Raw genomic sequence first — 26,245 nt, forward strand, 5'->3', positions numbered from 1 at the left:
TAACCCCAAAACATAAGAGATCTAATCCCCAAATATTAGAATTACTAAGCCCCAAACGTACAAAATATATCCCCCAGACGTAAGAATTACTAACCCGCAAACGAAAGAAATCTAACCCCTAAACGTAAGAAATACTAACCCTTAAACGTAAGAAAACTAACCCCCAAACGTAAGAAATGTAATCTAAAAAACATAAGAATTACTAACCCCCAAACGTAAGAAACCTAACCACAAAAGGTAAAAAAAACTAACCCCTAAACGTAAGAATTACTAACCCCAAAACATAAGAAATATAACCCCTAAAAGTAAGAAATAGTAACCCCCAAACGTAAGAAATGTAACCCCCAAACGTAAGAAATCTAGCCCCCAAACGTAAAGATTACTAACCTTCAAACGTAAAAAAACTAACCCCCAAACATAAGAATTACTAGCCCCAAAACGTAAGAAATCTAACCCACAAACGTAAGAAATGTAACCCCCAAACGTAAGAGATCTAGCCCCCAAACGTAAGGATTACTAACTTCCAAACATAAAAAAAATTAACCCCTAAACCTAAGACATACTAACACCCAAACGTAAGAAATCTTACTCCCAAATGTAGGAATTACTAACCCTTAAACGTAAGAATTACAAACCCCAAAACAAATAAAAAATCTAACCCCTGAAAATTTGAATTACTAACCCCAAAACGTAACCCTTAAACGTAGGAAATCTAGCCCCCAAATGTAAGGATTACTAACCTCCAAACGTAAAAAATACTAACCCCCAAACCTAAGAATTACTAGCCCCCAAAAGTAGGAAATCTAACTCCCAAATGTAGCAATTACTAACCCTCAAACGTAAGAAAGCTAACCCCCAAACGTAAGAAATCTAACCCCTAAACGTAAGAATTATTAACCCCCAAACGTAAGAGTTACTAACCCCCAAACGTAAGAAATCTAGCCCCCAAACGTAAGGATTTCTAACTTCCAAACGTAAAAAACTAACCCCCAAGCCTAAGAAATACTAACCCCCAATCGTAAGAAATCTAACCCCCAAAGATAAGAAAACTAACCCCCAAACATAAGAATTACTAAGCCCCAAACGTACAAAATCTATCCCCTAGACAAAAGAATTACTAACCCGCGAACGTAGGAAGTCCAACCCACAAACGTAAGAATTACTAACCCTTAAACTTAAGAATTACTAACCCCCAAACGTAAGAAATCTAACCCCTAAAAGTAAGACCTACTAGCCCCCAAACGTAAGGATTACTAACCTCCAAACGTAAAAAAACTAACCCCCAAACATATAAATTACTAGCCACAAAACGTAAGAAATCTAACCCCCAAACGTAAGAAATGTAACCCCCAAACGTAAGAGATCTAGCCCCCAAACGTAAGGATTACTAAATTCCAAACATAAAAAAATTAACCCCGAAACCTAAGAATTACTAACACCCAAACGTAAGAAATCTAACTCCCAAATGTAGGAATTACTAACCCTTAAACGTAAGAATTACAAACCCCAAAACAAATAAAAAATCTAACCCCTGAAAATTTGAATTACTAACCCCAAAACGTAAATGTAACCCTTAAACGTAGGAAATCTAGCCCCCAAATGCAAGGATTACTAACCTCCAAACGTAAAAAATACTAACTCCCAAACCTAAGAATTACTAAACCCCAAACGTAAGAAATCTAACCAAGAAAAGTAGGAAATCTAACTCCCAAATGTAGCAATTACTAACCCTCAAACGTAAGAAAGCTAACCCCCAAATGTAAGAAATCTAACCCCTAAACGTAAGAATTATTTACCTCCAAACGTAAGAAATGTAACCCCCAAACGTAAGAGTTACTAACCCCCAAACGTAAGAAATCTAGCCCCCAAACGTAAGGATTTCTAACTTCCAAACGTAAAAAACTAACCCCCAAGCCTAAGAAATACTAACCCCCAATCGTAAGAAATCTAACCCCCAAAGATAAGAAAACTAACCCCCAAACATAAGAATTACTAAGCCCCAAACGTACAATGCAAAATCTATCCCCCAGACGTAAGAATTACTAACCCGCGAACGTAGGAAGTCCAACCCCCAAACGTAAGAATTACTAACCCTTAAACTTAAGAATTACTAACCCCCAAACGTAAGAAATCTAACCCCTAAAAGTAAGACCTACTAGCCCCCAAACGTAAGGATTACTAACCTCCAAACGTAAAAAAACTAACCCCAAACGTAAGAAATCTAACCCACAAATGAAAAAATTAGTAGCCATCAAACGTAAGAAAGCTAACCCGCAAACGTAAGTATTTTTGCGCGGTGTATGAGTATGTGGGAAAAGGAGACTTGAGCAAGGGCTATTGGAATCCAAAAAGAAAATTAAGGGTAACCACGCATTTTTCAGAGATAATGAAGCAATAATAATTCAAAAAAGTAGTAAAATATAAAGCAATGTATGACGTTTTTACCATATTGAAGCTTTGTTATCTCTGAAAAGTGCATGGTTACTCCCAATTTTCTATTTGGATACCAAGAGCACTTGCTAAGTTCTGCTTTGTCCGCATAGTTTTAACCGCGAAAAAATATCCCTGTATTAGTAGGCACCACCCATAGGAAACCCGAGTATCTCGAGATGCGCAGAACGTATGCGCAGTAACAAAAGTAGGCACCTTAATTAAACTAGATCTATTTAGGCTCGTTTTTTTAAAAACCATCTCGTTCCTTTCAGCCCTTGTGATTAGGCTATTTTGGTCCTATTTTGAGGGAGCCAATTTAGAAAAAAGCACCATATTTTACTGACCGAATCGGCCCCAATTTTAGAGATAAAACAGATCTTTTTCAATTTACAGTGTAGATGTTAATGAAGCAGGAGCCAATATATTCTTACAATGGAAGTTTCACATGTAAACTTACTTTAAGTGAAACTGTTTCCTGTGACAATTTCTGTTTCCATCCACATCTGCACTACAAAACTGACCCGAGTTACCACTTTGCACAAAATTATCGCTTGAAATGTTTTCAGAGCACTCCGAAAAAGATCGCAATTCATTGTGAGTTTTAAGCGAAATCTAAAAATAACCCGAATTGCGAGAACTCTGTTTCACTGAATACAGTATGGTTACTTGGACACTCCTGGAAATAACCTTCTGCGCGAAAGCCACGTAGTTCTCATTTTTTCTTCGCAAGTACAAAGCACTCTGGCATAAGACCATATGTGTCAGCAAACCAGAGCACTTCCTTAGTCTAACAGTAGAGGGAATTGTCGCTCTTTTAGGATTTTGTTGTTGAGTACAAGGCAGCGCTCATTTGGAGACTCTGCTTCAAATTATCCTTGTAGCGCTTGTACCGGACTTGCTGTGGTAGGCGAGTGTCCTCCATCCGCAAGGCATGCTCTGTCCGGCCAACGAATACTTGACTTAAGAACTGCTTTGTAGACGATAATTGTTGTGCTGGGTCCAATATCACTGATTGTTGTTAAACACTCTGGTTAGTTTAAGACGACAAAAGGCAACACTTTATGCAAATTTAGGGTTATCACAAACTATATTTTTCCGCACCTCCCCCCCCCCCCCCCCCCCACACACACACACACAATGCACCCTGGGTAGGAGCCCTCTTGGTAGTCATTCCCCAGGTTGCGTTCGCTGTTACCAACCAAGATGGCACCAGTCCGATCGAAACGTGCGACTCTCGAAAATCCCACGGGGAAATAGTGGACTGTGAACAGTCTAAATATCTAGCCAGGCATCAAGCTATATACTAGGAGCTAGTCTGATAGTTAACTATCCACAAGTACTCTTGCTTTTGCGCCCTAATGCGGCCAGCTCATGATGAAGACAAACCTATTAGGACACCTTAGTTTGGAGAGCAGAGTCCACAAGGTGTGACGGGAAAGACTAAGTTAAGATGTATCCTAAGTATCATTGTTTCTTTACAAAAAAATCTATTGTAAGACTAACAATAGTCTATTGTTAAGGAACAATATTGAGATATATCTTAACTTAGGAGGGTTTAATGAATATGGTCCTGACGTGAACACGAATGTTTCATGTCACTTTCGCAGAAAGTAAAAATGGCTAAACAGGTCGTCAGAGCAGTTTTTTGAGAGGGGTGGGCAAAAAGCCGCAAAATTCCTGCAAAGCTTCAGTTTTGAGCAGAAGAAAAGTGTTCAGCGTAACTAAAGCAAAAAATATCTCGCAAACTAGTAGAAAATGTCATACCATTGCGCAAGCTTTAAGACACGAGAATTGTCAAAAAAAACTCTTGCCACTCCAGAAAAATAAAATGATCCGTCCCCTTACCTTCTTAGGGGGCAAACGCACAGATGTCAGGAATCACTCAAATCTCGGTTATTTGAAAAATTTGCTTCACTTGCATCGGTAGGGCGAAAAAGGTAAACTAAAAACCTTAAATAAAAACTTCAAGTTAAAATGTACGGTGTAGGTGTGCTGCACTTTCTGTAACTGCTTTCTATTACATGAGCAAGTCTGACAAAAGCACAAAACAAAACATAATAGTCGTTTAAAATTTTCTTTAAAATTCAGATCAACAATGTATCCTAATACTGGTTCAGGGGGCCGCAAAACGTTTGTTTTTCAAAGGTACATTTAGATCACGGAAACAAAAAAGATGCCGTCTAAGACGTATATTAACTGCTGTCAAAGATTTTTGTCTTCGCTTCTTACAAGGTAGTTTTAAAGTCAAATTACCAAACGATGCACGCAAACACTGATGCCTCAGTGCTTAAAAAACTGATACAATGTTACCAGATTATGCTGATGAAAGAAATCATTAACAAATTAGATTTTTCCGTGTAATCATCAAATAAGACGCAGTTTGTCCCAGAAAATCTTATTAGCTTATCGATAACGACAGAATGTCTTTTTTATACATCTTAGATTTTGCGAAACTCATGCAGAATTGTTACAAAGCATTTTTCATCGTCAAAAACTATAGAGTAAATAATGCAATGTAAAATTTAAATGGCATTTAGAGTACATGTTGGGCGCAGAAGATTAAACAAACCCTAATGAATTGCTTTCTTTTCTCGAAATATTGGATCGAATCATACGCCAAAAAGTATAACCAACAAAACGATGTTTTATGAGAGGCGCTTGTCGATTAAGGCTGTATTTCAATTTTTTAAGGTTTAGCCCTTTAAATTTCGCCTTCGAAAGTGTGTGTTCTAAGAATTATAATAAAAGGCGCGATGGCCGGTCTAAAAAGGTGCCTCATGTCGCATTCCCTTCCTTTGACGGAGGAAGAAAATAAATATACTTAGGAGCAAACACCTGCCACGCACTAAACAAATTTGTTGTATTAATAATTATTTCACAAATAAGCAAAGAGGAAATTTTTAATTTGGGCAAATGCTAAAACGCTGTTTGTGCCCTCTCCCATGCACATACTTTTCTTGATACCAATGGAACCCGCTTGGTGAGACGAGACGTAACTAAACGGATGTGTATGATAATCCAGCTCACTGCCCTATTTAAGCTCTGATAACTTGGTGGGACAGGGGGAATATTTATTTTTGTGTTAATAAGGGTGTTTAGCAAATATTTGACTGGATAAAGCAAACATTACCGGAGACATCCAGTCAACTTAAACTTGTAATTTAGCGCTTACAAGAATAGTCTAGCGAGACAAGAACATGGAAAAATGAATCGTTCCCATCTCGTCCTCGTTTGTTACCTCTTTCTGTTTCAAGCCAAACAAGCCAGAAGTGAATCATGTCGAGGAGAAAGATCACAGCAAGGATTCGCTCTCTTTTACAAGAACTACAGCTTCAGCTTCACAACTCATTATTCCGACTGTCTTGATTCATGTGTCGATGATCCAAGTTGCATGAGCCTGAATTTCTGGCTGAACACGAATCTGTGTGATTTGAACTCTCACTCGAGAGAAACCTGTCCGGCCTGCTACATGGAAGCGCCTGCTCGCTACATGGGAATGGCCCGATATCCAGGTAAATAGCAGGGAAAAGCAAAGTTTTGGAATTTAAAATAATAAATTTAACAACAGTTACAGTTATAATGTTGAAATAACCTTTTGAGTAATACTGTATATGTCAACGATTTTCATGGCAAAAATAATAAATTCATTACTCTGACAGACACCAACACGATGTTTGCACCAAAGTCCTGCAGCGAATTGAAGAATCTCGATTCTACTGTAAAACAAGGCAATTACGCGATTGATCCAGATGGCGAGGGAGGACTGGAGCCATTTACAGTCTATTGCGACCTTACTTACAAAAATGGAGTTGGCGTGACAGTCATCAGTCACGACAGTGAAAACAGAACTTTGGTGGATGGATATGAAGACGCAGGGAGTTACTCACGTGACATTCATTACACGGGAGCGAGTCTTTCCCAGCTGGCGAGTCTCACGACAGTCTCTTCACATTGTGAACAGTTTATCAAGTATGAGTGCCTTTCTTCAGTTTTGTTTACGAATGAAAAAAATGCTGCAAGCGGATGGTGGGTGTCACGTGATTCTACTAAGATGACGTATTGGGGCGGAGCATCACCTGGCAGTGGCAAGTGTGCATGCGGGATGAACAACACATGCGCACGTCTAAGTGCAGGTTCTATTAACGGTTGTAACTGTGATGCAAATGACGGTGTTTGGCGGGAAGACAGCGGTCTCCTTACTGACAAGGCGCATCTTCCAGTTAAACAGCTCAGGTTTGGGGATACTGGCAGTAGCTTCGAGCAAGGTTACCACACACTTGGAAAATTAAGATGCTATGGCACAGCATAAACGGCAACATTGATTGACTGCTTTGCTCAGCACTTTTAAGAAGTGCCCAATGTTCCATTTTGTTTGTTGTTGATAAAGATAAGAACTACGTAGGAATTGTTTTTGAAGTTTGATCACAGTGGTTACGCTAGAGAGCTGTCTAGGTAGACAACAATGAAAATGATACAAAATTTAAAAAAAAAACATAGAAAAATCATTTCAGACCGTCCGCTCAAATTCAGTTGTCAATCGCTGGGCCCTACCTCAGCTAAAAACTATATTAGCTGTGTTTGGAAGAACCACCACGACAAAATAAAAATACTGACGGGATCCTGTAGTAAACTGGATCTAATCAGCAAAAACTGAATTGTAGAATTGAAGAAATAATCCAAAAAAAGAGGAAGATTGATTTCACGGTCAGGGAAATGTATTTTTTCCAATGGCTTTCGAAATGTTGGAAAAATATATTTCCTTGTCAGGGAAATCAACCTTGCTCTTGTTTGGATTAAAATGTCCTAGTTTTTTTGAAAAATATATAATGCCCCTACGGTCGATTTTTGTCGAAAATTGTTAATTAATTTAGCCTCCCCCCTCCCCTCGAGAGGGAGGGGTTAACCCCGTGAATGGTGGTTCCCAGCCCCTATTTTAAAATCAGTACCTAAGAAATTTCGAGGATATATGTATAGCTATAGGAGTTAATCTTGTAGGCTTGGAATTTAATTGACTGCGCCGACTACGGAGTTTGGACTTCCCATAAACCACTACGATCATAAGGAGCGACTGGCGACGGGTCTGTGAATGGCGAGAAAAAGTTGCCAACACGTGACCACAAGAAAATGAAAGTAATTGTGAATGTATGCCGCGTTACATCGACGGTGAGACCGAAAGTTAGATCGCATCAATTAAAGTTGTTTCATCTAAGTTTATTTATTTTTTTTTTTTTTGCACGGCTCCTAGGAAGATCATTTGATGTAATGATACGATTTAGTGTATAAATAACGATGATGACGATGATGATGACGGTTATAATGTTGACGACTTCGTTTTCTAAGCTGATCTCTTTTCAGCACTATTCTCTACGTACTGATCATGCATGACGATTTTTTGATAATTCTAAAATAGTCTTGTAGGTGGAGTGATCCCTAATAGTAATCAATTGAAGTTATTTTAAGGGTTTGGGGGTGCTTCGTTCTCGCACTTTATTTTAAACATTTATGAAGAAATAGCCTTCATTCTCAATGAACAATGAAAACTTTAATTTGTCAACGATGAAGGGAACCATTCTACAATCGCACGAGAACAAAAGAATTACAATATAGTAATTCACACAGCCAAGGAAAACGAGAACACTTAAAAAAACTCCGTTAGACAAGAAGTAGAACAACAAGTTCTTGAAATCGCTCGTAAGATTGAAACACAACCATTGCTGACTCAGAACTGTCCGTGGTCTGCAGGTTTACTTAAGAGAAGTCCTGGGGCCAGGGCTGGCAAGAAATTAACAAAACTTCAAACTCTGACCGCAATAAGAATTACTAACCATGAAACGTAACAAATCTAACCCCCAAACGTAAAAATCACAAGCCCCCAAACGTAACAATTACTAACCTCCAAACGTAAGAAATCTAGCCCCCAAACTTAAGAATTACTAACCCGCAAACGTAACAATTACTAACCCCCAAAAATAAGAAATCTAACCCCCAAACGTAAGAATTACTAACCCCGAGACGTAAGAAAACTAACCCCCAAACGTATAAAATCTAACCCCCAAACGTAAGAATTACTAACCAGAAAAAGTAGGAAAACTAACCACCAAAACTAAGAATTTCTAGCCCCAAAACGTAAGAAATCTAACCCTTAAAACTAAGAATTCCTAGCCCCAAACGTAAAAAATACAACCCAAAAGGTAAGAGTTACTAAAACCCAAACGTAAGAAATCTAGCCCCCAAACGTATAGATTACTAACCTCCAAACGTAAAAGAACTAACCCCCAAACCTAAGTATTACTAACCCCCAAACGTAACAAATCTAACACCAAAACGTAAGAAATCTAACCCCCAAATGTAAGAATTACTAACCCGAAAACGTAGGAAAGCTAACCCCAAACGTAAGAATTACTAACCCCCAAACGTAAAAAACTTAACCCCCAAACGTAAGAAATGTAACCCCCAAACGTAAGAGTTACTAACCCCCAATATATAAGAAATCTGGCCCCAAACGTAAGGATTACTAACCTCCAAACGTAAAAAAACTAACCCCCAAACCTAAGAATTACTAACCCCCAAACGTAACAATTACTAACCCTTAAACGTAACAATTACTAACCCCAAAACGTAAGAATTACTAACCCCAAAACATAAGAGATCTAATCCCCAAATATTAGAATTACTAAGCCCCAAACGTACAAAATATATTCCCCAGACGTAAGAATTACTAACCCGCAAACGAAAGAAATCTAACCCCTAAACGTAAGAAATACTAACCTTTAAACGTAAGAAATGTAATCTAAAAAACATAAGAATTACTAACCCCCAAACGTAAGAAACCTAACCACAAAAAGGTAAAAAAAACTAACCCCTAAACGTAAGAATTACTAACCCCAAAACATAAGAAATATAACCCCTAAAAGTAAGAAATAGTAACCCCCAAACGTAAGAAATGTAACCCCCAAACGTAAGAAATCTAGCCCCCAAACGTAAAGATTACTAACCTTCAAACGTAAAAAAACTAACCCCCAAACATAAGAATTACTAGCCCCAAAACGTAAGAAATCTAACCCACAAACGTAAGAAATGTAACCCCCAAACGTAAGAGATCTAGCCCCCAAACGTAAGGATTACTAACTTCCAAACATAAAAAAAATTAACCCCTAAACCTAAGACATACTAACACCCAAACGTAAGAAATCTAGCCCCCAAATGTAGGAATTACTAACCCTTAAACGTAAGAATTACAAACCCCAAAACAAATAAAAAATCTAACCCCTGAAAGTTTGAATTACTAACCCCAAAACGTAAGAAATGTAACCCTTAAACGTAGGAAATCTAGCCCCCAAATGTAAGGATTACTAACCTCCAAACGTAAAAAATACTAACCCCCAAAAGTAGGAAATCTAACTCCCAAATGTAGCAATTACTAACCCCCAAACGTAAGAAAGCTAACCCCCAAACGTAAGAAATCTAACCCCTAAACGTAAGAATTATTAACCCCCAAACGTAAGAAATGTAACCCCCAAACGTAAGAGTTACTAACCCCCAAACGTAAGAAATCTAGCCCCCAAACGTAAGGATTTCTAACTTCCAAACGTAAAAAACTAACCCCCAAGCCTAAGAAATAGTAACCCCCAATCGTAAGAAATCTAACCCCTAAAGATAAGAAAACTAACCCCCAAACATAAGAATTACTAAGCCCCAAACGTACAAAATCTATCCCCTAGACAAAAGAATTACTAACCTGCGAACGTAGGAAGTCCAACCCACAAACATAAGAATTACTAACCCTTAAACTTAAGAATTACTAACCCCCAAACGTAAGAAATCTAACCCCTAAAAGTAAGACCTACTAGCCCCCAAACGTAAGGATTACTAACCTCCAAACGTAAAAAAACTAACTCCCAAACATATAAATTACTAGCCCCAAAACGTAAGAAATCTAACCCCCAAACGTAAGAAATGTAACCCCCAAACGTAAGAGATCTAGCCCCCAAACGTAAGGATTACTAAATTCCAAACATAAAAAAATTAACCCCGAAACCTAAGAATTACTAACACCCAAACGTAAGAAATCTAACTCCCAAATGTAGGAATTACTAACCCTTAAACGTAAGAATTACAAACCCCAAAACAAATAAAAAATCTAACCCCTGAAAGTTTGAATTACTAACCCCAAAACGTAAATGTAACCCTTAAACGTAGGAAATCTAGCCCCCAAATGCAAGGATTACTAACCTCCAAACGTAAAAAATACTAACTCCCAAACCTAAGAATTACTAAACCCCAAACGTAAGAAATCTAACCAACAAAAGTAGGAAATCTAACTCCCAAATGTAGCAATTACTAACCCTCAAACGTAAGAAAGCTAACCCCCAAATGTAAGAAATCTAACCCCTAAACGTAAGAATTATTAACCCCCAAACGTAAGAGTTACTAAACCCGAAACGTAAGAAATCTAGCCCCCAAACGTAAGGATTTCTAACTTCCAAACGTAAAAAACTAACCCCCAAGCCTAAGAAATACTAACCCCCAATCGTAAGAAATCTAACCCCCAAAGATAAGAAAACTAACCCCCAAACATAAGAATGACTAGGCCCCAAACGTACAATGCAAAATCTATCCCCCAGACGTAAGAGTTACTAACCCGCGAACGTAGGAAGTCCAACCCACAAACGTAAGAATTACTAACCCTTAAACTTAAGAATTACTAACCCCCAAACGTAAGAAATCTAACCCCTAAAAGTAAGACCTACTAGCCCCCAAACGTAAGGATTACTAACCTCCAAACGTAAAAAAACTAACCCCAAACGTAAGAAATCTAACCCACAAATGAAAAAATTAGTAGCCATCAAACGTAAGAAAGCTAACCCGCAAACGTAAAAAATCTAACTTCCAAACGTAAGAATTACTAACCTCCAAACGTAAGAAATCTAACCCCCAAATATAAGAATTACTAACCCGAAAACGTAGGAAAGCTAGCCCCCAAACGTAAGAATTACTAATCCCCAAACGTAAAAAACTTAACCCCTAAACGTAAGAAATGTAAACCCCAAACGTAAGAGTTAATAACCCACAGAACATAAGAAATCTAGCCCCCAAACGTAAGGATTACTAACTTCCAAACGTAAAAAACTAACCCCCAAACCTACGAATTACTACCCCACAAACGTAAGAATTACTAACCCCAAAACATCAGAAATCTAACCCCCAAATATTAGAATAACTTACCCCCAAACGTATAAAATATATCCCCCAGACGTAGGAATTACTAACCCGCAAACGAAAGAAAACTAACCCCTAAACGTAAGAAATACTAACCCTTAAACGTAAGAAAACTAACCACCAAACGTAAGAAATCTAATCTAAAAAACGTAAAAATTACTAACCCCCAAAGGTAAGAAAACTAACCACAAAAGGTAAAAATAAATAACCCCTAAACGTAAGAATTACTACCCCCAAAACGTAAGAAATCTAACCCCTAAAAGTAAGAAATAGTAACCTCCAAACCTAAAAAATGTAACCCCCAAACATAAGAAATCTAGCCTCAAAACGTAAGGATTACTTACCTCCAAATGTATAAAAACTAACCCCCAAACATAAGAATTACTAGCCCCTAAAGGTAAGAAATCTAACCCACAAACGTAAGAAATGTAACCCCCAAACGTAAGAGATCTAGGCCCCAAACGTAAGGATTACTAACTTCCAAACGTAAAAAAACTAACCCCGAAACCTAAGAATTACTAACACCCAAACGTAAGAAATCTAACTCCCAAATGTAGGCATTACTAACCCTCAAACGTAAGAAAACTAATCACAAAAGGTAAGAATTACTAACCCTTCAACGTAAGAATTACTAACCCCAAAACGTATAAAAAATCTAACCCCTAAAAGTAAGAATTACTAACGCCAAAACGTAAGAAATGTAACCCTTAAACGTATGAAATCTAGCCCCCAAATGTAAGGATTACTAACCTCCAGACGTAAAAAATACTAACCCCCAAACCTAAGAATTACTAACCCCAAAACGTAAGAAATCTAACCCCTAAAACTAAGAACTACTAACGCCCAAACGTAAGAAATCTATCCTCCAAACGTAAGGATTACTAACCTCCAAACGTAAAAAAACTAACCCCGAAACCTAAGAATTACTAACCCCCAAGCGTAAAAATTACTAAGCCCCAAACATACGAAATCTATCCTCCAGACGTAAGAATTACTAACCGTCAGTTAAACGTAAGAAAGCTAACCACCAAACGTAAGAATAACTAACCCGCAAAAGTAAGACATTTAATCCCCAAACGTAAGAATTACCAACCCTTAAACGTAAGAATTACTAACCCCCAAACATAAGAAATCTAATCAAAAAAACGTTAGAATTACTTACCCCCAAACGTAAGAAATCTAACCCCCAAACGTAAGAATTACTAACCCCTAAACGTAGGAAAACTAACCACCAAACGTAAGAATAATTAACCCCTAAACGTAAGAAATGTAATCTAAAAAACGTAAGAATTACTAACCCCCAAACGTAAGAAATCTATTCCTAAAACGTAAGAATTACGAACACCCAAAAGTAAGAATTACTACCTCCCAAACGAAAGAAATCTAAACCCCACACGAAAGAATTACTAACCCCCAAAGGTAAGAAATTTAATCTAAAAAACGTAACAATTACTAACCTTCAAACGTAAGGAATCTAACCCCAAAACGTAAGAATTACTAACACCCAAAAGTAAGAATTACTAACACCTAAACGTAAGTAAACTAACCCCCAAACATACAAATTACTAACCCCAAACCGTAAGAAATCTAACCCCCAAACGTAAGAGTTTCTAACCCCAAACGTAAGAAATCTAACACCCAAACGTAAAATCTACTAACCCCCAAACGTAAGAAAACTAACCCCTTAACGTAAGAAATGTAACCCCAAAACGTATGAATTACTAACCCCCAAACGTAAGAAATCTAACTTCTTAAACGTAAGAAATACTAATCTCCAAACGTAAGAAATCTAGCCCCCAAACGTAAGAATAATAAATCCCCAAACGTAAAGAAATCTAGCTCCCAAACGTAAGAATTACTAACCCCCAAACGCAAGAAATCTAAACCCTAAACGTAAGAATAAACTAACCCCTAAACATAATAAATCTAACCCCCACACGTAAAAATTACTAACCCCCAAATAGAAGAAAACTAACAACCAAACGTAAGAATAACTAACCCCCAAAACGTAAGAATAACTAACTCCCAGACGTAAGAATTACTAACTCCAAAACGTAAGAAATCTGATCCCGCAACGTAAGAATTAAAAACCCCCAAACGTACATCGCGCAGAATGCCTGGACATCATGAATAATTCATAGCCACTGAAGCGGCAAATTCGAATGCGATCGCGCTTTGAAGAGCTATAAATTAGAGAAGAATGGGCCAAAACTAGGCAGCTAGGGTTCACAAAATTCACTTTCCCGAGTCTCAGAAATGATAATCTCAAGGTTCACGCACGGCTTCTTGAAAATCAAGGATTAGTCTACAATTTACACTAAAAAAGAATGAAATTGAGAAAGTAGAAGTTTTATGTTTTCCCACTTGAATATACAGTAAATTTTGCAAATTTTCGTATAGACAGTCATTTTGGAGAACTATTTTGGGAAAACTAACATACGTACTAGACTTTCACGCACGGCAAATGGCAGACGAGTCTTTCCTTGAAAAGAATCCGTTTTAATTTCGAAAATTGGTCACGAGGAACCTTTATGTTTTTCAGTTTGAAAATTGTTGGTCGTAGTTTTATTTGAAAATGGCGCGTTCAGAGCTGGCGAGCTATTGTTTTCAGCCCAGACATGAATGACAATACATGTCAAATGAAACAATGCCTATTGTTGAAAACCACTCTGCATGAAAAAAATATTCTTAACTACCGCAAATTTTAAAATTGTCATATGCATCAGCTGTTTTACTCACGATCTACGGTCAAAACGAAGATGACGGCGTGCGCGACCAATAAATACAATAGTGATCGGGAGCTCTTTTCAAAGCTCTTCGAAAACCCGCTCCGTCCGTTGTTAATTCACATCGTGCCGCCATACGTTAATGTTATAAACTCTACTTACGATTTTCAACTGAACGGAGAAGGTATATGGAAATCATTGTGGAGGGACGTTTGCGGGAAACCGGCTAATTTTTTCGACCATCCTTTCCTTCGCCTACGTACAAATTAGAGGAATCTGGTCGCGAGCGCGAATGTTCTAGTTAAAGCTTCTCTTTTTTCGCAACAAAGAAAAGGCACGCGCGCGCGAGTTTTTTCGAGCTTAAGCTACTCAAGATTCAGGCGCGAGAAATATATGTTCGAATGCCTGCGAAGGCGCCACATTTGTTGCCGTGGGTTCTGCGGAAGGTAAGACTTGCCCTATTCACAATTAGTATAAAGCAGGCCAAACGGCCTTTCAAAAAATTCGATCTGTTATACGATTGAACGTTAATACACTTGCTGCCGGTGCGCACTTATTCAGCCATACTGCAAAGGTGCGATATTAGGAAACAATAAAATGAAAAATAGCTTATGTGGCCATTGTCTTTAAGCTCCGACCTGACAAGTTAATGAGCTAAGCGGTATTCCCTGCGGAGCACGGCGCGCGTAGATTTGGACCAATGACAGTCAGTCAGTTTACTCTTTACCGCTAATATTACAGATCTATAACTTTTGCCGTACAGTAAGTAAATGTCCCCAAAACAATAGGTATTCTGCGCGATGAAGAAATCTAACCCCTAAACCTAAGAATTACCACACCCAAACCTAAGAAACCTTACCGCCAAAAGTAAGAATTACTAAGCCCCAAACGTAAGAAATCTAAACTCCAAACGAAAAATTTTTAACCCCAAAACGTTACAAATCTAACCCCCAAATGTAAGAATTCCTAACCCCTAAACGTAGGAAATCTAACCCCAAACGTAAGAATTATTATCCTCCAAGCGTAAGAAATCAAACCCACAAACGCAAAAATTCCTTAACCCCCAACGTAAGAAAACTAACCTTTAAACGTAAGAATTACTAACCCCAAAACGTAAGAAATCCAATTCCTAAACGTAAGAATTACTAAACCCTAAAAGTAAGAAATCTAACCCACAAATGTAAAAAATTCTAACCCCCAAACGTTAAAAATGTAATCCATAAACCTAAGGATTAATTAATCCCAAACGTAAGAAATCTAACTCCCAAACGTAAGAATTACTAACCTCCAAACGTAAGAAAACTAACCCCCAAAACGTAAAGAGTCTAATTCCTAAACGTAAGAATTACTAATCCCCAAACGTAAGAAACTTAACTCCTAAACGTAAAAAATTACTAACGCCCAAATGTACGAAATATAATCCCCAAACGTTAGAATTATTAACCCCCAAATAAAAAAGAAAAAAATAACTCCTAGCGTAATAATTATTAACCCCCAAACGTAAGAAATCTAACACTTAAACGTAAGAATTACTAACCCCCAAACAAAAGAAAATTAATCTGAAAAATGTAAGAATTACTAACCCCCAAACGTAAGAATTACTAACCCCTAAACGTAAAAAAACTAACCCCGAAACGTAAGAACTACTAACCCCCAAACTTAAGAAATCTAATCTAAAAAACGTAAGAATTATTAACCCCCAAAGGTAAGAAATTTAACCCCCAAACGTAAGAATTACTAGCCCCCAAAGGTAAGATTTTCTAATCCCCAAACGTAAGAAATCTAACCCCTAAATGTAAGAATTACAAAAACCCCAAACGTAAGAAAACTAACCCCCAAATGTAAAAATTACTCACCTTTAAACGTAAGAAATTTAACCAATAATCGTAAAAATAACTAACCCCTAACGTAAAAATTTTTAACCCCTAAACGTAAGAAATCTAGCCGTTAAACGTAAGAATTACTAACCCCGAAACGTAAGAAATCTAACCCCCAAACGTAAGAATTACTCACCTTTAAGCGTAAGAAATTCAACCCATAATCATAAGAACAACTAACCCCCAAAACGTAAGAAAACTAACCCCCAAACAAAAGAAATCTAGCCCCTAAACGTAGGAATCACTAACCCCCAAACGTAAGAAAATTAACTCCCAACCGTAATAAATACTAATACCCAAACGTAAGATTTAGTAACCTCTAAACTTAAGAAAACTAACCCCCAAACATCAGAATTACTAACCCCCAAACATAAGAAATCTAACCCCCAAACGTAAGAACTACCAACCCCCAAAGATAAGATTTTCTAATCCCCAAACGTAAGAAATCTAACCCTTAAATGTAAGAATTACAAAAACCCCAAACGTAAGAATAAAAAATTCCCAAAGGTAAGAAATCTAACCCTCAATCGTAAGAATAACTATCCCCCAAACTTAAAAAAACTAACCCCCCAAACGTAAGAATTACTAACCCCCAAACGTAAGAAATCTAACCCCCAAACGTATCAAATCTAACCCCCAAACGTAACAAATCTTACCCCCTAACGCAAGAATTACTAACCCCCAAACGTAAGAAAATTAGCCGCCAACCGTAAGAAGTCAAGCCCCTAAACGTAAGAATTACCAACCCCCAAACGTAAGATTTACTCACCCCCAAACTTAAGAAAACTAACCCCTAAACGTCAGAAATCTAACCCCTAAACGTAAGAAATCTAACCCTCAAAGGTAAAAATTACTAACCCATAAACGTAAGAAATCTAACCATTATATGTAAAAAGTACTAACCCCGAAACATAAGAAATCTAACGACCAAAGATACATAAAACGTAAAAATCTAAGCCCCAAACGTAAGAATTACTTACCCCCAAAAGTAAGAAAACCAACTCCCAAACGTGAGAATTACTAACTATTAAACGTAAGAAACCCAACCCCCAAACATAAAAAATCTAACTTCCAAACGTAAGAATTACTGAACCCGAAACTTAAGAAATCTAACCCTGAAACGTAAGAATTACTAACCCCCAAATGTAAGAAAACTAACCCCCAATAGTAAGAATTACTAACCCCTAAACGTAAAAAATCTAACCCCAAAACGTACGAATTATAAACCCCCAAACGTAAGAAATCTAACGCCCAAACGTAGAGAATTACTATCCCCCAAACGAAGGAAATCTGACCCCAAACTTGAGAATTACTATCCCCAAAACGTAAGAATTACCAGCAACCAAACGTAAGAAATCTAACGCTAAAACCTAAGAACTAATAACTCCCAAACTTAAGAAATCTAACCCCAAATGTAATAATTACTAACCCCCAAAAGTACAAAAACTAACCCCCAAGCGTAAGCAATCTAACCAACAAACTTAACAATTTATTAAGTAATTCCTAAAGGTCAGGTAAGAAATCTAACCCCAAAACGTAAGAAATACTAGCTTCAAAAAGTAAGAAGTCTAACGCCCAAACGTAAAAATTACTAACACCCAAACGTGGGAAATCTAGTCCCAAACTTAAGAATTACTATCCCCCAAACGTAAGAAATCTAACCGCAAAACGTAAAAATTACTAACAGCCAAACGTAAGAAATCTAACGCTTAAACCTAAGAATTAATAACTCCCAAACTTAAGAAATCTAACCCCAAAAGTAAGAATTACTAACCTCCAAAAGTACGAAAACAAACCCCCAAACGTAAGCAATCTAACCCCCAAACTTAAGAATTAATAATTCCTAAAGGTAAGAAATCTAACCCCCAAAACGTAAGAATTACTAACCCCCAAACGTAAGAAATCTGACCCCCAAACGTAAGAATTACTCATTCCCAAACGTTAGAAAACTAACCCTCAAACATAAAAATTACTTACCAGCAAACGTAAGAATTACTCACCCACAAACCTTAGAAATCTAACCCCGAAACTTAAGAAATCAACCCTCAAAACGAAAAAATTACTAACCCTGCAACGTTAGAATGACTAACACCCAACTAACCTCCAAACGTAAGAATTACTAACCCCCAAACATAAGAAATCTAACCCCCAAATATAAGAAATGCAACCACCAAATGTAACAATTACATACCCCCAAACGTAAGAAATCTAACCCCTAAATGTTAAAAATTAAAAAAAAACCCAAACGTAAGAATAATTAAGCCCCAAACGTAAGAAATCTAACACTCAATCGTAAGAATAACTATTATCCAAACTTAAGAAAACTAACCCCCAAACGTAACAATTACTAACCCCCAAACGTAAGAAATCTAACCCCTAAACGTAAAAAATCTAACCCCCAAACGTAAGAAAACTAACCCCCAAATGTAAAAATTACTCACCTTTAAACGTAAGAAGTTTAACCCATAATTATAAGAATAACTAACCCCCAAAACGTAAGAAAACTAACCCCCAAACGTAAGAAATCTAGCCCCTAAACGTAAGAATCACTAACCCCAAACGTAAGAAATTAACTCCCAACCGTAACAAATACTAATACCCAAACGTAAGATTTAGTAACCTCTAAACTTAAGAAAACTAACCCCCAAACGTAAGAAATCTAACCCCCAAACGTAAGAAAACTAACCCCCAAATGTAAGAATTACTCACCTTTAAACGTAAGAAGTTTAACCCATAATTATAAGAATAACTAACCCCCAAAACGTAAGAAAACTAACCCCCAAACGTAAGAAATCTAGCCCCTAAACGTAAGAATCACTAACCCCCAAACGTAAGAAAATTAACTCCCAACCGTAACAAATACTAATACCCAAACGTAAGATTTAGTAACCTCTAAACTTAAGAAAACTAACCCCCAAACGTAAGAAATCTAACCCCTAAACTTAAGAAACCTAACCCCAAAACGTAAGAACTACCAACCCCCAAAAGTAAGATTTTCTAACCCCCAAACGTAAGAAATCTAACCTTTAAATGTAAGAATTACAAAACCCCCAAACGTAAGAATAAAAAATCCCCAAACGTAAGAAATCTAACCCCCAAACGTATGAGATCTAACCCCTAAACTTAACAAATCTAACCCCCTAACGCAAGAATTACTAACCCCCAAACGTAAGAAAACTAGCGCCCAAACGTAAGAAATCTAGCCCCTAAACGTAAGAATTACTAACCCCCAAACATAAGAAAATTAACCCCCAAACGTAAGAAATACTAATACCCAACCGTAAGATTTACTAACCCACAAACTTAAGAAAACTAACCCTTAAACGTAAGAAATCTAACTTCTAAACGTAAGAAATTAAACCTCTAAAGGTAAGAATTACTAACCCATAAACTTAGGAAATCTAACCATCATATGTAGAAAGTACTAACCCCCAAACATAAGAAATCTAACGACGAAAGGTAACAATTAGATTACCAAAACGTAAAAATCTAAGCCCCAAACGTAAGAATTACATACCCCCAAAAGTAAGAAAACCAACCCCCAAACGTGAGAATTACTAACCCTTAAACGTAAGAGACCTAACCCCCAAACATAAAAAATCTAACCCCCAAACGTAAGAAAATTAACCCCCAATAGCAAGAATTACTAACCCCTAAACGTGAAAAATCTAACCCCAAAACGTAAGAATTATAAACCCCTAAACGCAAGAAATCTAACGCCCAAACGTAAGAATTACTAATTCCCAAACTTTAGAAAACTAACCACCAAACGTAAGAATTACTCACCCACAAACCTAAAAAATCTAACCCCGAAACTTAAGAAATCTACCCCTCAAACGTAACCCGCAAACGTAAGAATGACTAACACCCAACTAACCTCCAAACGTAAGAATTACTAACCTTCAAATATAAGGCATCTAACCCCCAAACGTAAGAATTACTAACCCCAAACTTAATTAATCAATCTAACCCTCAAACAATAAAATTATTAACACTTAACTAACCCCCAAACGTAAGAAATCTAACCCCGAAACTTTAGAAATCTACCCCCAAAACGTAAAAACTACTAACCCTTAAACGTAAGAATTACTAACCCCCAAACGTAAGAAATCTAACCCCCAGACGTAAGAACTACTAACCCCCAAACGTAAAAAATCAAACCCCAAACGTAAGAATTACTAACCCCTAAACGTAAGAAATCTAACCCCTAAACGTAAAAATTACTAACCCCAAATGTAGGAATTACTAACCAACAAACGTGGAAAAATCAACTCTTAAAACTTAAAAATTACTAACCCCAAACGTAGAAATTACTAACCCCCAAACTTAAAAAATCTAACCGCTACAAATAAGAATTACTAACCACAAAACGTAAAAAAAATAAACCTTAAACGTTAGAATTAGTAACCCCCAAACGTAAGAAATCTAACACCCACACATAATAAATAGTTACCCCCAAACGTAAGAAGTTTAACCCTTAAGAGTAAGAATTACTAACCCCAAACATGAGAATCACTAACCCCAAAACGTAAAAACTCTAACTCTTAAAACTTAAGAATTATTAACCCCAAACGTAGAAATTACTAACCTCCAAACGTAAGAAATCTAACCGATAAATGTAAAACTTGCTAACCACTTATCGTAACAAAAAAGCAACCCCTAAACGTAAGAATTCTAACCCCCAAACGTAAGAAATCTAACCCCAAAACGTAAAACTTATTAACCCCAAAAGTAAGAATTACTAGCCCCCAAACGTTAGAAATGTAACCCCAAAACGTAAAAATTACTAATCCCCAACGTAACAAATTTAACCCCCATAATCAAAAATAACTACACCTCAAACGTAAGAAATCTAACCCCCAAGCGTAAGAATTACTAACCCCGAAACGTAGAAAAACTTCAACCCCCAAATTTAAGAAATCTAACCCCCAAAAGTAAGAATTACTAACCTCCAAAAGTAAGAAAACTAACCCCCAAACGTAAAAATTACTAACTCCCAAACGTAACAAATTTAAACCCCAAACGTAAGAATTACTAATCTAAAACGTAAGAAATCTAACCCCAAAACGTAAGAATTACTAACAGCCAAACGTAAGAAATCTAACGCTAAAACCTAAGAATTAATAACTCCCAGATTTAAGAAATCTAACCCCAAACGTAAGATATATTAACCCCCAAAAGTACGAAAACTAACCCCCAAACGAAAGCAATCTAACCAAAAAACTTAAGAATTAGTAATTCCTAAAGGTAAGTTAAGAAATCTAGCCCAAAAACGTAAGAAAGTAACACCCAAACGTAAGAATTACTAACCCCCAAACGTGGAAAATCTATTCCCAAACTTAAGAATAACTATCCTCCAAACGTAAGAAATCTAACCCCAAAACGTAAAAATTACTAACAGCCAAACGTAAGAAATCTAACGGTTAAACCTAAAATTAATAACTCCCAAACTTGAGAAATCTAACCCCCAACGTAAGAATTACTAACCTCCAAAAGTACAAAAACTAACGCCCAAACATAAGCAATCTAACCCCCAAACTTAAGAATTAGTAATTCATAAAGGTAAGAAATCTAACCCCCAAAACGTAAGAATTATTAACCCTCAAACGTAAAAAATCTAACCCCCAAAAGTAAGAAATCTGACTTACAAACGTTAGAAAACTAACCATCAAACGTAAAAATTACTAACCAGCAAACGTAAGAAAACTAACCCCGAAACTTAAGAAATCTAACTTGAAAAAGTAAAAATTACTAACCCTCAAACGTAAGATTTGCTAACTCCCAAACGTAAGAAAACTAACCCCCAAACGTAACATTCACTAAAAACCAAACGTAAGAACTCTAACCCCGAAACGTAAGAATTACTAACCCTCGAACGTAAGAAATCTAACGACTAAACCTAAGAATTACTAGCCCCCCAAATATAAGAAATCTAACCCAACACGTAAGAATTACTAACCCCCAAACGTAAGAAATCTCACCCCCAAACGTAAGAATTACTAATTCCCAAACGTTAGAAAACTAACCCCCAAACGTAAGAATTACTCACCCACAAACCTAAGAAATCTAACCCGAAACTTAAGAAATCTACCCCCAAAACGTAAAAATTACTAACCCTTAAACGTAAAAATGACTAACACTCAACTAACCCCCAAGCGTAAGAATTACTAACCACCAAACATAAGAAATCTAACCCCCAAGCGTAAAAATTACTAACCCCAAACTTAATCAATCTAACCTGCAAACGCAAGAATTACTCACCCACAAATCTAAGAAATCTAACCCGAAACTTAAGAAATCTACCCCCAAAACGTAAAAATTACTAACCCTTAAACGTAAAAATGACTAACACCCTACTAACCCCCAAGCGTAAGAATTACTAACCCCCAAACGTGAGAAATCTAACCCCAAAACTTAAGAAATCTACCCCCAAAGGTAAGAATTACTAACCCCAAACTTAATCAATCTAACCCTCATACGTAAAAATTATTAACACCCAACTAACCCCCAAACGTAAGAATTACTAATCTCCAAACGTAGGAAATCTAACCCCGAAACTTAAGAAATCTACCCCCAAAACGTAAAAACTACTAACCTTCAAACGTAAGAATTACTAACCCCCAAAGATAAGAAATCTAACCCTCAGACGTAAGAACTACTAACCCCCAAACGTAAAAAATTTAACGCCCAAACGTAAAAATTACTAACCACCAAACGTAAAAAAAATAAACCTTAAACGTTAGAATAAGTAATCCTCAAACGTAAGAAATCTAACACCCACACATAAAAAATACTTACCACCAAACGTAAGAAGTTTAACCCCTAAACGTAAGAATTATTAACCCGCAAACGTAAGAAATCTATCGCCTAAACCAAAGAATTAATAACTCCCAAATTTAAAAAAATCTAACCCCAAACGTGAGAATTACTAAGCTCTTAAACTACGAAAACTAAATTCCAAACGTAACGCATGTAATCCCCAAACTTAAGAATTAGTAATTATTAAAAGTAAGAAATCTAACCCCCTAAACGTAGAAATTAGTAATCCCTAAACGTAAGAAAACTAACCCCCAAAACGTAACAACTACTAACCCCCAAACGTAAGAATTACTAATTCCCAAACGTTAAAAACTAACAATCAAACCTAAAAAGTACTAAACCCCAAACGTAAGGATTACTAACCTCCAAACGCAAAAAAACTAACGTCAAAACTTAAGGAATCTAACTTCAAAACGTAAAAAAAATTACTAACCCTCAAACGTAAGAATTACCAAAACCCCAAACGTAAGAAAACTAATGCCCAAACGTAAGAATTACTAACAACCAAACGTTAGAAATCTAACCCCGAAACGTAAAAATTACTAACCCTCAAACGTAAGAAATCTAACCCCCAACTGTAAGAATTACTAACCTTTAAACGTAAGAAATCTAACCTCCAATCGTAAGAATTAGTAATTCTTAAACGTAAGAAATCTAACCCCCAAACGTAAGAATTACTAACCCTCAAAAGTAACAAATCTGATCCCCAAACGTAAGAATTACTAACCCCAAAATAAAAGAAATCTAACCTCCAAACGTTAGAATTACTAATTCTAAAAACGTAAGAAAATTATCCTTGAAATGTAATAATTACTAACACTCAAACGTAAGAAATTTAAACCCAAAACGTAAAAATTACTAACCGCGAAACATAAGAAATCTAACCCCGAAACGTATCAATTACTAACCCCTAAAAGTAAGAACTATAACCCTCAAACGTAAGAATTACTAAACCCTAAACGTAAGAATTCTAACGCTTAAGCGTAAGAATTACTAACTCCCAAACGTAAGAAATCTAACCCCCAATCGTAAGAATTGCTATCCGCCAAACGTATGAAATGGTACCCCATACCTAAGAATTACTAAAGACCAAACTTACGAAATGTTACCCCCAAACGTAAGAATTTCTAACCCTAAACGTGAGAAATCTAATCCCCAAACCTAAGAAATCTAACCCCCAAACGTAAGAATTACTAACACATAAAAGTAAGAATTACTAACCCCCAAACGTAAGAATTACTAACCTCTAAACGTAAGAAATCTAAGCCTCAATCGTAAGAATTACTAACCCCCGAAAACGTAAGAATTACTAACCCCTGAACGTAAGAATTACTAACCCCAAAATGAAAAAAGCTAATTTTCAAACGTAAGAATTACTAACCCCCATACGTAAGAAATTTAACCTTCAATCGTAAGAATGGCCATCCTCCAAACGTAAAAAATGGAACCCCCATACCTAAAAATTACTAACCCCTGAAACATAGGAAGTCTAAACCCAAAACGTAAGAATTTCTAACCCCATAAACGTGAGAAATCTAACCCCCAAACGTAATAAAACTGACCCCCAAACGTAAGAATTACTAACACTCAAAAGTAAGAATTACTAACCCTCAAACGTAGGAAATCTAACGCATAAACGTGAGAATTACTAACCCCCAAAGGTAAGAATTACCAACCCCCAAACGTAAGAAAACTAACTCCCATAAATAAGAATTCCTAACCCTCAAACGTAAGAAATCTAACCCCCAAACGTAAGAATTACTAGCCCCTAAAAGTAAGAAATCTAACCCTCAAACGTAAGAATTACTAACCCCCAAACATAAGAAATGTAACCCCAAAACGTAAGAATTACTAACTCCCAAATGTAAGAACACTAACCTCCAAACGTAAGAATTACTAACCCCCAAACATATGAAATCTAACCCACAAACGTAAGAATTACTAACCGACAAACATAAGTATTACTAACCCAGAAACGTAAGAAAGCTAATCTCCAAACGTAAGAACTACTAACCCTCATACGTCAGAAATCTAACCTCCAATCGTAAGAATTGCTATATCCCAAACGTAAGAAATATAACCTCCATACCTAAGAATTACTAACCCCCAAAAGTAAGAAATCTAACAATCAAACGTAACAATTTCTAACCCCTTAACGTGAGAACTCTAACACCCAAACGTAAGAAAACTAACAAACAAACATAACAATTACTAACCCTCAAACGTAAAAAATACTAACCCCCAAAGGTAAGAAATCTAACCCTTAAACGTAAGAATTTCTAACCCCCAAAGGTAAGAATGACTAACCCCCAAACGTAAGAAAACTAACCCCCTAACGTAAGAATTACTAACCCCGAAACTTAAGAAATCGAACCCCCAGACGCAAGAATTACTAACCCTAAAACGTAAGAAAACTAACCCTCAAACGTAAAAATTAATAACCCCCAAATAGAAGAAATCTAACCCCCAAACGTAAGAATTACTAACCCCCAAACGTAAGAATTTTTAACCGCGAAACATAAGAAATCTAACCACCAAACGTAGGAATTACTAATGCCCAAACGTAAGAAATTTAACCCCCAAACGTATAATAAACTAACCCCCAAACGTAACGATTACTAACCGCGAAACATAAGAACTCTTACCCCAAAAAGTAAGAATTACTAACCCCCAATCGTAAGAAATTTAACCCCCAAAGCAAAGAATTACTAACCCTCAAACGTAAAAAAACTAACCCCCAAAAGTAAGATTTACTGACCCCCAAACGTAAGAAATCTAACCCCAAACGTAAAAATTTTTGACCCCCAAACGAAAGAAATCTAACCCCCAAACGCAAGAAATCTATCCCCCAAACGTAACATTTACTAACCCCTATTAGTAAGAAAACTAACTCCCATACGTAAGAATTACTAATCTCCAAACGTAAGAAATCTAATCCCCAAAACGTACGAAGTACTAACCTCTAAACGTAAGAAACCTAACCCTAAACCGTAAGAATTACTAGCCCCTAAATGTAAGAAATTTAACCCCCAAACGTAAGAATTACTAACCCCTAAACAGAAGAATTTTAACCCCAAAACCTTAGAAAGGTAATTTCCAAACGTAAGAATTACTAACCTCCATACGTAAGAAATCTAACCCCCAATCGTAAGAATTACTAACCCTTAAACA

General features: G+C 36.7%; 2 protein-coding genes across 3 annotated transcripts in view; both read left to right on the forward strand.

Annotated features, from left to right (window-relative positions):
- LOC146473502 (contactin-associated protein 1-like) overlaps window positions 1–26,245 on the forward strand; it is a 160,847-nt gene that overhangs the window by 102,142 nt on the left and 32,460 nt on the right. The window lies entirely within an intron of this gene.
- Window positions 5,640–6,956, forward strand: LOC146473509 (neurexin-4-like). The gene is made up of 2 exons (XM_085118385.1): window positions 5,640–5,945; window positions 6,093–6,956. Exons 1-2 carry the CDS (start codon window positions 5,825–5,827, stop codon window positions 6,740–6,742), a joined length of 771 nt encoding a protein of 256 aa, XP_084974511.1. The 5' UTR covers window positions 5,640–5,824; the 3' UTR covers window positions 6,743–6,956.

Source organism: Pavona decussata, unplaced genomic scaffold, assembly GCF_977016875.1.
Source record: "Pavona decussata unplaced genomic scaffold, jaPavDecu1.1 SCAFFOLD_93, whole genome shotgun sequence".
Classification (NCBI taxonomy): Eukaryota; Metazoa; Cnidaria; class Anthozoa; order Scleractinia; family Agariciidae; genus Pavona; species Pavona decussata.

Coding starts and splice junctions, on each gene's coding strand:
- LOC146473509 (XM_085118385.1), top strand. CDS start 5,825: ATGAGCCTGAATTTCTGGCTGAACACGAATCTGTGTGATTTGAACTCT. Junction 5,946..6,092: donor GGGAATGGCCCGATATCCAG/GTAAATAGCAGG, acceptor TTACTCTGACAG/ACACCAACACGATGTTTGCA.